At 48.0% G+C, this 12,881-nt stretch overlaps 1 protein-coding gene across 5 annotated transcripts in view; it reads right to left on the bottom strand.

Moving 5' to 3' along the window:
- PPP1R12B (protein phosphatase 1 regulatory subunit 12B) overlaps positions 1–12,881 on the bottom strand; it is a 100,620-nt gene that overhangs the window by 31,415 nt on the left and 56,324 nt on the right. For all 5 annotated transcript variants that reach the window (XM_034069962.1, XM_034069959.1, XM_034069957.1 and 2 more), the window contains 5 exons: positions 5,760–5,850; positions 5,155–5,325; positions 3,783–3,966; positions 3,165–3,277; positions 1,657–1,701 (listed from right to left, as the gene is read on the bottom strand). In XM_034069962.1, the coding sequence (XP_033925853.1) occupies positions 1,657–1,701; positions 3,165–3,277; positions 3,783–3,966; positions 5,155–5,325; positions 5,760–5,850 (604 nt within the window). The remainder of the gene's footprint in view (positions 1–1,656; positions 1,702–3,164; positions 3,278–3,782; positions 3,967–5,154; positions 5,326–5,759; positions 5,851–12,881) is intronic.

Below are 12,881 nucleotides of genomic sequence, written 5' to 3'. Positions count from 1 at the left end.
GCTCTTCCAACTTTCCACAGCGCATCCAAGCAGGCTGCATCACAAGGAGAAAGGCGGGGCTGGTAGCAAACACATGAAGGTTGCCTGACCCATCCCATTACCAGACTGCTTGCAGTTGCCTAAACCTCAGCCAGAGCCTCTGGGCTGCTTTCCCATGCTGGTGCTCCTAAATTTCAGCCAAAAGAGTACATCCACTTCTGAGAATTAGATCAAGATGTATCTGCTTCTTTTTCCAATACGGCCTTTACCTTTTCCTTTGCTAAACTCCAGCACCACAGAGCTTGGAAGAGGGAATTCAGGCAGGGCCTTTTCTGGCTCCCATGAAAATCTTACTATCAGCCAAGATACAAACACTGGAGGAAGAAAACAACTAACTGCTCACATAGAACCAGGAGAGTCTGTGGGGATTTGCAACCCAAGCGAACGCTTCAGTATGTTCAAGCTCACAACTGGGATGGTGGCAATCACCATTCCAGAATGAGCATTATTATTGATGAATTAGTGATTACTAATCACACTTCCTGCTTGGTACCAGAACAAAAAGCAAGGAGCTGCTCCATGATTCTTGCCACAGTGCTGGCCAGTCAGCAGGGCAGAAATCTCTCTGATCTGGATGTAAAATGGGAAGACTGACCAAGTGACATGAGGCTGGAGGCATGCAGTAAAGACAATGAACTGGAAAGTGGATAAAAACAAGAGGAGTGGAAGAATGGGAAAAGCAGCACCAGAAGAGTGCAAGGAGAGCCTAATCTGGGCTCTAATGTATGTGGGGTGTGTAAGGAAACAGGAGACTTGCACAGAGCATGTGAGCACTGGGAGCTGCTCTAAGGTATCCCCTTCAGGAGCCTTCTCTTGTCCAGGCTGCCCCAGCCCAGCTCTCTCAGCCTGGCTGCAGAGCAGAGCTGCTCCAGCCCTCGCAGCAGCTCCATGGCCTCCTCTGGCCTCGCAGTATTGCAAAGAGAAAACCAAAAATGCACTCTGAAGAGCATTACTGACAATTCTCAGCAAAGAACCGGTTAATTCTGACAAAACAAGGTTTCAATCACTCTACTGAAGGGAAAAGTACAGGGAAAGGCTCCAGCAAGTTCAACGTTTTCTGGCACAGATTAAACATCATTCAAGCACAGTGACCCCTGAGCAACCTTCAATCTGCTTATTTTCCCCAGGTCTTGCGTATCATGCTCTAACACTCTGGACATGTATTCAGCTTTAGTGTTGTCAGAGTAAGTCATCTTGTCAGCCTCAAATGTGGTTTTAGACGAAGACAGACAAAACCAAAAGAAACCAAAGCAGTTTGGAAGGACTCAGTAATTATTATAAAAGGGAAAAAAGGAACTTGACAGCTCTGAGGCAAGAACAGGGAACAATGAACCATCTCTGATGTGCTGCTCACTGAAACCATTTCCTGCAAGAAACCAAACCCAACAAGGAGACAAGATACAGAAGACACTGTCCAAAACCTCTGCACTGGGGTGATTGGGGTTCAGATGAGGAATCAGTAACCAGTTTGCTACTCAGAACTACCTCTTGGTTCATACTCAGCTCCTGACCAGAGCCTGAACCTCTCGTATAAACAAGAGTCAAGCCATAGAAGACTTCTTGCCACCAGCATGCAAGAGTGAAACACCAGCTATTCAAGTGCATGTTTTCACTTACCCGAGTTTCCTTCACTTCCTCATTTCCATCAACTTCATCACCATCCTAGGATGAAAAGCAAACGTTGTAATTAGGCAGCCTTGGAAACAACCAGATTGTATGACAGGAAGATAACGTATTGTTTATGATTTGATGTCAATGCTTCTGTCAAAAGAAAACCTGTCTAAATACTTCTGGCTGATAATCAGATCAGGTTTGGCACCTAATGGCCATTTAGAAGACCTTGGTACTAAGGACATAGCTCTCTTGAGTAACTGCAATGTGAATGCTCCTCCAGAGTCAGTAGGAGAAGGAGGAACACCCCTTAATGTACTTAGGGAACACACATGACACTTGGGAAGGTTGTATGTCTGAAGTGTTGACGTAATATTGACTTTCCAAGAATATCCTCCCCTCCAGGAGGAAAGCCTGCTCATCCCAGCCAGCCTGCCCTTACACAGCCTTTCTGTAACCCACTCCTCTCTGGAACAGCTCCAGGCTTTCATGGAGCAATGGTAAACCACCACGGCATCACATCACCCATAGTGAACTCGGGGTACTTCAGAAGTAGTAGCTGCAGTTTCCTATAGACACAACAGGGAAATGAACTGTAACTCTGAGAAGCAATTTGCCTTCTGCTCTGAAGCTGGGAATGCTGCTGCAGTGACCCAGCAGACAACTGGGCAAGATGGAAAACACAATAGTAAGAAAAAAATAATTATATTTGGAATGCAAGAAAAAAAAAGATGTAAAAATCATTTGAAAATAACCAAAAGGGGTTTTGCAGCATGTCTTTCAATAGAAATCCCCAGGCTTCCAGCAGAGCCATTCAACTTGTCTTAACTCCAACTATCTGCTCTTGCCACAGGGGGTTTTTCATTGTGTTGAGCAGGAAGCCTCTTCCCCTGAGGTGTGTAAGGGAGGCTGTGTCCATAGATCTCTTGCAGACTTCTCAACCGTGATTTCAGGATATTCTCTCCTGAAAGACGTGATCTGTTTTCCTCCCTGAGTCTCTGTGCAGGGTTTGGAGGGCTGGATTTCTTCCCTCAGACTGAAGAAATCCTTTTGAAACCAGGACTAAGAGAATGGACCACAACACAGCTCTTCTGGTGCTGGGCAGGGGATCCAGACACAGGTGTTACTCCTCATTGTCTTCCTTCTAGGAGGCCTAAAGCACAGCCAAGTCTGGGCTCAGATTCCCACTTGCAGTGGGTTGTGATGCCCAAAGAACCTGGAGTTCTGAGCTCTCTTCTCCCATGTGGGCTTTTTCACAATTCTGCAAGGGCCACATGGACTGACAGCCCAAGAACAGACGTCTAGAACCTACTGCTTGGGTTTTGCATGGGCCAGACAAGGATGCAATGCCATCTGGACATGCATGTTTGACAAGCCAGACAAACAGACACCGACAGGGAAGGACTAATGGGAACTGAACTGCCTTGGGAAAAAACATGAAGCTTGGAATTGGAAGGAAATTTACCTGGAATGTTACAGGATGAGTTTCTCTTCTGTAAGGAACTCAAACTTACATCTTTTGTTGAGAAGATGATGCCGGTGCCTCTTCGCCTCTCCTTTGGCCGCCGCCTCTCCCGGATCGACTGTTTGTTCGGAGATCTGTCGTCCAAATCCTGATCTTCACACTCTGGCCAAGCAAAGAAAGACTGCTTTGGTTTCCATGATTTACATCCGTGCTTTTGCTAAGGTACTGGGGTTCTTTTCAAGCTGATCAAGGTCATCTTGGCTTGCGTTATATTACAAAGGAGTTATTAAACCAAATGAAATGGAAGCTTGGTGCCCTACTACATCTGTTACCTGCACTCCTTCCTTCATCAGAGGTTACCCTGGCTGTCAGCTCTCCCTTAATCATCCTGACCTGCTCGTATTGGAGTAAAGTAGTAGGAGAATCACTAAAATGTTCCATGGATTACTATCTCATTTACTTATGCAAAATGGAAAACATCCCTTTATCCCTCTGTTACAATAGGATGTATCCTATGCTAGGATTTCCATTTAAACAAATAGCATGTGGTTTGTGAGGTGGCAGCTCCCCATTCTGCTGCCCTCAGAATAGCAAGTAAACTTATTCTCCCTGTCTGTACACATGGAAAGTTCTAAACCTCATGAAAATGCCTGTTCTGGATACGTACCATTTTTCTCCATCTCTGTGGCTGCACCTCTGAAGTCTGCTGGGTTCACAGGGTCAAGACCTAGATACTTATTTGTTCGAGTCAGGTATGAACTTGTATAAAGGAGAGGTGCTGATGTTGAAGGAGACAGAGGTGTTGTAGGTTTGTCTGGTTGCACTGGGCACCTTAATCGCCGGTAGACAGTCTGTAAAGAGAGAACCATGACAGCAAGTAAGTGGGATGAAGAGGAACGAGCAGATGTGGGAGTTCAGGGAACTTGGTAATCTTTTTGAGCATCATGTTTTCTTCACTGCTGCTGGGAGTGATGGCCTCCATCCACCAGATCAGGTTCACTCCATCAGATGGGGATGGGTGTTAAAAGCATTGCACAGCTCAGTGTGGGAGCAGCCTCCCTGAATGGGAAAGTCTGGGATCAACCTCTTTGTCCTTCCAGCCAATGGCAGGACAAATAAGTTACCTAATAGAAATGAAAGATCTAGAGTGAAAAACCAGAAGAGAAGGCAGGGGGAGAAAACTGCTCTCTTTGGCTTTCCATTACACACAGAGCACATGGAAAAATGTGAGCCCAGGGCCTTAGCCGAGTCTGCACAGCAAGGATGGATCCAGGCCACGTTTCTATCATTAGCCTTTTCACTCCACTTCTGGTGATCTACATGGTTTCATTTTCTGGCAAGAGACAGAAAAGTAAAATTCCCAATGGAGAACAAAGGAGCTCCAACACCTATATACCCACATCCCTCCTGCAGCCTGCTGAGGTGAGCTACCAATCCTCAGTGTTATCATAGAATCATGGAATGGTTTGGGTTGGAAGGGACCTCAAAGCTCCTCCAGCTCCAGCCCCTGCCATGGGCAGGGACCCCTTCCACTGGAGCAGCTGCTCCAAGCCCCTGTGTCCAACCTGGCCTTGAGCACTGCCAGGGATGGGGCAGCCACAGCTTCTCTGGGCACCCTGTGCCAGCGCCTCAGCACCCTCCCAGGGAACAGCTTCTGCCTAAGAGCTCAGCTCAGTCTCCCCTCTCTTGGGCAGGTTCAAGCCATTCCCCTTGGCCTGTCCCTACAGGCCCTTGTCCCAAGCTCCTCTCCAGCTTTCCTGCAGCCCCTTTAGGCACTGGAGCTGCTCTCAGGTCTCCCCTTCAGGAGCCTTCTCTTGTCCAGGCTGCCCCAGCCCAGCTCTCTCAGCCTGGCTCTAGAGCAGAGCTGCTCCAGCATCATCTCTGTGGCCTCTGGACTCGCTCAGCAGTATTCCTGCTTTCCAGCATATCTGCCTCCCTTAAAATAAACAGGCATCCCCAAAAGAACTCCTCCTGATCTCGGTTGTCCTAAATGGCTTCATTAGCTCCGAAACACTGAGAACTGAGGCCAGGAGGATCACCTCCTCATCCGTATTCCTGCTCCACCACGAGCGCGTCTCCTGCCTCTCGCTGCTGTCCTCAGCAGGCTCGGTGCTCTCGGCTGTCCCACTCTGCTGCTCCTGCGCTTGCCGCTCTGCCCGGGACCGGCTGAAGGTTCTTTCAGCCTCCTGAAGGTCCGTCAGGGTCACACCCTGCAGAGGAAGTCCAAGAGAGAAGTGCTAAATGTGCACGTTTCCATTCCAGATCATCCAGGTCAGTTTGAAATGCTCTGCCTGGCCAGGCTAATGCTTTATCTCTATGCAAACAGGAGGGATTCTGCTGCCTTGAACACATTTAGCAGCATACTGGCATCAGCACTGACTCAAAGCAACCCAAGCACACATGATCAAGCTACACATTACAAAGTGGGTATACTGCAGAAATGAGAACTCCAAAACACAGCCTGTGTGTGCTTGGGGAGTGTTTTGTAATAACTCCCTGCAGGAACGTTGGCCAGAACCTCTCCAACACCCTGTGAGTGCAAGCCAAGCCCCTTGTCCTAAGCACAATGTACAAGGAAATCCTGCCTCTCTATTCCTGAGCTCTCTTTGTCCTACACACAAACATGAGTATTTCCATTCCTTACCTGTGTGGACCTGCGGGTCTGCCGGGCCTGCCTGGATCGTGCTTTCCTCAAGGATTCTGCTTCCTCATCCCGCACCGGAGTCAGATATGACCTGGAAAAAGGAAAAGGGGCAAGAAGAGGTTAAACTGAAAGCAGATGCTCTGTGCTCCTGCCTCTGCCACCTCCTGGGCTATTGCTCTCTGCTATATGGACAAAAAGAACTTCACCTCCATCTACCTTGGACTGCTGCCTTCTGCTTTGGGACAACTTTCCTGGGAGTCTATGATACACAAATGACATTTTCCCTGGAGGCTCTCAATAAACTCTTTAGTGCTGGACATGTCCTGTTCAAAAAGGTGCAACTATTCCCTATGTGATTTGCTCCATTATGTGCCATTGCAGTATTAGGAAAAACAATAAACCAACCCACAGGAACCACCTCTCATTCAGATAAAGATCTCAGGAACACAAATCCTGCACTGGCACATTCCTCAGACCCTCCTTCCTGTCATTATATTCATGATCATATTCCTGCAATCTGCTGTCTTCATCAATATGAAACCCATTGTGCCAGGAAACCTGCTGCATGGCAGGCACCTTGTAGAGACAAAGCACCTTGAAAAAAGCCATGAAATGAAAGAAACGACCTTCACACCTCCAGAATAAAGCATGAAACCCCCTTGGTTAAGATGCAGAGCTGGTCACCACCAGGCTGCATTAAACCTGCGAGATTCCAACAGAATCATGCACAGGAAAATGCATAAACCAAGCTCTCTGCCCTGGCACTGCCTGAGGAGGAACTGGAGAGGAACCCAGCACTGCTCTGATCGGTCTGATTTCCATACCGGTGGAGCAGCTTCCCTCTTAGGAAAGATTAATTAGACTGGACTCTTCAGCCTGGTGAATAGGGAATGATCATTACCAGTGGCTCACTGTGCAAGGATGAAGGTGCCTGAAACGTTCTTTTGTAGGTCTATCCCTGGCACAGGTTAACAGAGTATCAGAGGTCTAGATAGGGTCAAAGAACAATTAGCCAAGCAAGGGATGAACTTCTATTAAGGAATGAAGGTCTATTAAGGAATAAGATTACTTTGCCCTTGGATTCTTTTCCTGCTTCTCCACTACTGATCACTTGCATGGAAGAGTTAGCAGGCTGAACAGGTTTTGCATCTGATGCAGTATGTTAAAACATTTATGAGAAGGGTTATCAACACTGATATCACCTGGATCATGCTAAAACCATCTACCATGATGACTTTTATCCACCTTCTCCATCTAGTGCTCCGCACTCATTTAGCTGTGCACTCCACAGTGAGCAGGGGTTCCTCGGACTGTTTGGAGGTACCTCCATGGGAGCTGGTCACCTCACATCTTCTGGTGTTGTGGGTTAGGTCTTCTCACCTCAAACTGGTGTAAGTATTCGACCTCATAAATCACCCCCCCAAACTCCCCTGATCTCCAGAGAGCACAGGAGAGCGTGCAGGATCGATGCCCCTCACTGCAGACTTGTGGAGGAGAGAATCCTGCTCGGGGAGCCAGCTGTGATGGAGATACAGAACTGCACTTCCACGGTGCCATTTATCACCTTCAGAGAGAGCCTCCAGCATGGATCATGTGAGTGCATTGCAGAGGAGCTCATTTCTTCCCATTGATTATCCCGACAGCCACACTAGCTGTGATGGATACACCAGCATGGGAAGTGTGTGAAATACAGGGGGCAGATTGCCTCCCAGGAACAGGCTGTTTCCTAAGCAGAAAAGCTGCTGTTTGATGAGTGAAAGCTGAGTTTGCAGACAAGTTTTTATGCAGTGCACGTGGGCTACCCAGGTAATGGCACATTAAGGAAACAATGAGCATTTGCTGCTGCTTTTGACACAAGCCGAATAGCTGCTATTTGTACAGCAGCCAGAAGTAATAAGCTGCCTGCAGGAAGGAGGCATTGGGAGAATGCACTGCAAATGAAGTTCAGAGGAGTAGTAAGAGAAAATAAATAGTGCCTGGAACATATAAACCAAGTGAATTTGTAACCAACTGAGGTGGGCAACAGCTTTGAATCAATGCATTTACATCACATACAAGGACAGAGGTGTGGAGGAGTTACACAGCATACGAATAAGAGGTGGAAAGATGAGACCTGCCCTTGCCTGAGGAGGAATTGGGCTCATAGAGGTGCTCAGGAACACTCCTGGAATGCTTGAGCAACACAGGGTCACGCTGACAGCACCTGAAGGACTTTTGTACACAGAGAAAATCACAGTGAACTCCCCTGCACCAGAGGGCAAATGAGATTTCCATGGCGCTTTCAACCGAGGTTTGGCAAATCCATAGGGAACAGCCTAGCTGGGTCAAATGGGGCAGGTCTGCTGGGATGAGGGATTCCCCTCATCTCATGGTTTAGCCACAGCTTTGTGTTGAGGAGTGTATGGAGAAAGCAGGACATAGAATCATAGAATAGTTAGGGTTGGAAAGGACCTTAAGATCATCTAGAACCATTTGTGTCTCTCCCTCCATTGTCCTTGGCTCTCCCAGGGTTTACATAAAACCACAAACATGGTCAAACAGCAGCAGTTTTGGGTGTCCAACAGTGACTTAGCCTCCAGCAGAGCCCGTTCTGCACGTCCCAGTGGCTCAACTGGGCTGTAGCCTTTATCCATTGCTGACTTCTGGTTTCCTTCCATTTACCCAATCCCCGCTTCTTGGAGCTCACCCAAAGCCATTTTCCAGGCATGAGATAACTGAATTTTGGGAAACAAGTCTTTGCACAGGGACACGGCTGCTTTCTCCTAGTAAGCAGCCACAGCCTTTTCCTGGTGGTGAAAGGAGGTGGCTGGGCTGTAAAGCTATTTCAGATGCAAACCCAAGCCTCCACACCAGCAATTCAATCACATTTCTGCTCTGCTTGATGGGGTTTTTTGGTGTGTTTGCTATTTTTTTACCTTTGGGGAGGAGGGAGGGGAAAGGCAGATTTTACAGTTGTAGCTGATGCTTCGCTCTGCTTACAAGCTGACTGTTAAGAGAGCAGAGCGTGCTAAATGGGATGGAAGAAATAGAGAACACATTCACTGCAAGGAGATGACAAGTGTGCTGCAGCCACAGAGCACGGCTGGATGATGGGGGGAGAGCAATACCCTGCTCTCCAAAGCAGAAAAACTGCAGAGCACAGCAAGCTGCAGGCACAGGCAGCAAATGGGGCACGAGGCGCTCGGCGAACAACCCACTGTGGGGTTAATGGTGCTTGCAAGAAACCCATCACTTGCTCCAGTGCAGTGTCTGTGGCATCCTACTCATTCAAGCCAGGATCACACGAGCCAAGTGGAGCTGCAATGGTCCTGTGTGTTGTGTTTTCTCACCATCAGCTTCCTCTGAGGAATACCTGACACCAGAGCAGCCATGGTGCTGAGGTCAAGGCATGCAGAAAGCAAGAACAGATCCTCCCCAGAGTTTTGGTTGCAAGTACAAGCAGCAGAATATAAATTGGGAGGGATGTATACGTGAGAGCCAGCAGAAGCACTGCTGTAGCTTAGAGTTCCAGAGGCAGAGACCTTGTCCTGCTGCCACACGAGAGCTATAGGCTTTTGATTTGCGCATTAGCTGGAAAAAAGCTGGGAAGTGCATAATGAATCCGGTTCCCATTTCCTTCCTGTTTTCAAGGAAACACCTATTGTCTCTGTTGGCTCTTTGAGCAGCTTGGTCTAGTGGAGGGTGTCCCTGTGCGTGGCAGGGGGTTGGAACTGGGTGAGCTTTAAGGTCCCTTCAACCCAAACCTGTCTGGGATTCTCTGAATCAGGTCAGCTTGACACAAGACGGATCCCAACTGCTCATCACCATCTCAAGGCAAAAGGAGCTGCAAGAAAATACTAATAGAAGGACAGATTCAAAGCAGGGCAGTGGTAAGCCTGGATATACAAGCTTGTAAACCACAAGAGCATAACTGCGTGCTGGAGATCCTTTGCCAGAGGGAAAAAAGAACCCCCTCCAGAGTAAAGGGTGAATGATGCAGGACAAGGAATGACAATCCTCCATTAACTGGTGCCCAGGTAACAAGAACAGATGATGAATTTCTCCAAGAAGTACAGAGCTCCTGACAAGGGGTTCCCTCCATCCCCACCGGGTCCTCCTCCAACAAACCCACATTGCCACGGCCAGCACAGTCAGAACACGAGCTGCGAATGTGGCTCTTCTAAGAGGAAAGCTTGCCATGAGCAGGAGATGCTCCATGGGCCATCTCAGCCTGAATATTGTGATTCAGGAGTGAGTCTGAACCACACTCACCAGGCTGGAAACCACAGTGACAGCCTTCTTGGAAGCCAGGACAGACAATATGGGTAAGGGCAGCCAGGCCCAGGTCTGGTTTCCTGCACACTGAAAGCCACACAGATATTCAGACTCAAAAATGGTTGAAATTGCTGTTCTTAAAGTACAATATCACTATCCAAAACATGTCAGGATTTTATATCTTCATCATATATCTCTATTGCTCTTACTTATATCCATATACATTTATATGGATGTTATATATAGGTGTGTATATATATATATATATACAGACACTGAAAAAAGGAGGATAAGAAAAAAAACCCCAGCAAATCATCAAGTACTGATACTGTTCCCCTGGAAACAACTGGAAAAGTACAGCATTCCTACAAGCTGGAAATTTGCCATTGGCTAAGGAATTCTCTCTAAGCGTGGGGAGGAAAGAGAAGCAAGTGCGAGTTCTGCAGGCAACAATGCTGACAGCAGCTCCCAAAATACAGTTCCTTAAGTTGGATAATAAAGTATGTGCCAGGCAACAAGTCAATCCTTGACAAGCACACGGAGACAGAAAAGGAAACTCTGCTGCTCTCGCATCCCAGCAAGAGACAGGTTTCAGTGTTTCATCGTGTTTCATCACCTGTGCTAATGTGCTCTGAGCATCAGGCCACAGCACTGACAGAACTCATCAAAGACACTGCCATGAAAAGCTGGCTATCATTTGGGAAGACCATTGACAGGCAGGAGAGAAGGACAACACATCACACTCTGCAAGCGCTGGAGCTGGGAATGGGGAGACAGAGCCAGCCAATGCTGAGTTATTTGATAAGCTGAGGACAGAGGGATAATGAGATCCTGCTCTTGTGAGCTGCTGTGTTTCAATTCAGACTGTGAGTTCTCAACTCTGGGAAGTTTAAAGCTCTGCATTTCAATCATCTGTTTACAACATGATTAGCACGTTAAGAACAGAAGATTACATTGGGTATTTGCAACAGCTTTGCTTCACTCAACATGTTCAGGTGCTGATCCAAGAGATTAAGAGACTTGTGATCTTTGTCATTTGTAAATCCAAGAAGTACCCTCTGTCCCTCCTCAGAACTCACGCTTTGATGGGATGTTTACAATGGGTTGAGGTTATACATACAGCAACTGATGCTCTAAGAGTACTTCCAGCATCCAGCTCTTGCTGATTTGGTGTGTGACTTCCCATCTGCTGCAAGGCAGAGATGCTCCTTTGGTGAGAACATGGCCCTGCTTGCTCTCAGCCTGGGGGGCTCCGTATTGTCTCTGCCAGAACAATAAAGTACAGCACTGGAACTTACCAAGAACTCAGAGTTTGGAGCTGGGGGAGACAGCACATGGATTGGAAGCTTTTAAATGATTGAGGTTATAGAAGATGCTTCGAGGGCTGAAGTTTCAGAGCTAATGAAGCCATTTAGGACAACTGAGATCAGGAGGAGTTCTTTTGGGGATGCCTGTTTATTTTAAGGGAGGCAGATATGTTGGAAAGCAGGAATACTGCTGAGCGAGGCCAGAGGAGGCCATGGAGCTGCTGCGAGGGCTGGAGCAGCTCTGCTCTGGAGCCAGGCTGAGAGAGCTGGGCTGGGGCAGCCTGGACAAGAGAAGGCTCCTGAAGGGGAGACCTGAGAGCAGCTCCAGTGCCTAAAGGGGCTGCAGGAAAGCTGGAGAGGGGCTTGGGACAAGGGCCTGTAGGGACAGGCCAAGGGGAATGGCTTGAACCTGCCAGAACAGGGGAGACTGAGCTGAGCTCTTAGGCAGAAGCTGTTCCCTGTGAGGGTGCTGAGGCGCTGGCACAGGGTGCCCAGAGAAGCTGTGGCTGCCCCATCCCTGGCAGTGCTCAAGGCCAGGTTGGATGGGGCCCTCCTGCCAACAAAACAAAGGCAAAGATGGGAGTGTTCTGCCCCTATCAGTGTTTTGCTTTCCCATTTTCAAGTGAGCCCACACACTTTGACATTTTAAGCAACCTTGAGCAGACCTCGTACAGCTTCCCCCAGAGCCAGTTTAGCCTAAGACAGGGCAAGAAATCCCTGAAAACCAAAACTAATTCACTTGGCCAAAATCTGAACATCTGGGAAATGTCTTTTCGCAGCTAAAGAATAAAATAAAATCAAAACTTGATGGTGACAAAGAAGGTTCAGCTCCTGAACTAGGGAAGCCTGAGGAGAAGCGTTCCCTTGGCAAGTACAGCAGCACATCAGAGCAGCCTCCGGCCGCCACCTCGTGGAAGCAGCCACCGAAGAGATGCTGAGAGCAGCTTCACGAAGAGAAGCAGGGATCAGCCCAACTGAGTTACTGAAAACATCACCAGTATTAACAACGTCCAAGGTTTCCCATTCCTATCGAGCTAAGATTGACATTTCTTAGCATGTGGCAGTGGCTTTGGGTCAATCTCAAGTGCCCACTGTTCTCTGGGACAGAAGATGAATGAAGTTTGCTCAAAACCTTTTCCTATAGAAAACCCAGGGTGGCAGCCTGGCTTCTGCCGCTGGAACATCCACGGGTCGGTGCTGTGGAGCAAAGAATGTAAGGGAATAGCTGGTTTTATGCTAAATTAGCTCTCAGTTGTACCACCACAGTATCTCACTAATATTCTGGGTACATTCTTCGGTTTAATGGCTATGTTTGGACACAGAGAAGTATTTGCACATGTTGAAGTTGGGAGATGCCCCAACCTTGAACATCCAGTGCACAGCTGGAACCGACCCTGGCTGCAGAACTGCATTACACAAATGTGCTGGTAGACACAAGGATTAAATGGGTGAAACACGTCCAGGGTTATGGTTAGTAAGGAGGGAGGAACTGCACACAGACTTGGCATGTAGGGATGGGAAAGGCAGATTTACCTTTTGCTTGCTCCATGCTGTCAAGCTG

Source organism: Melopsittacus undulatus, chromosome 16 (assembly GCF_012275295.1).
Source record: "Melopsittacus undulatus isolate bMelUnd1 chromosome 16, bMelUnd1.mat.Z, whole genome shotgun sequence".
Classification (NCBI taxonomy): Eukaryota; Metazoa; Chordata; class Aves; order Psittaciformes; family Psittaculidae; genus Melopsittacus; species Melopsittacus undulatus.
Note: the sequence above shows the minus strand (reverse complement) of the source record. Positions and strands in the feature narration are given on the sequence as shown.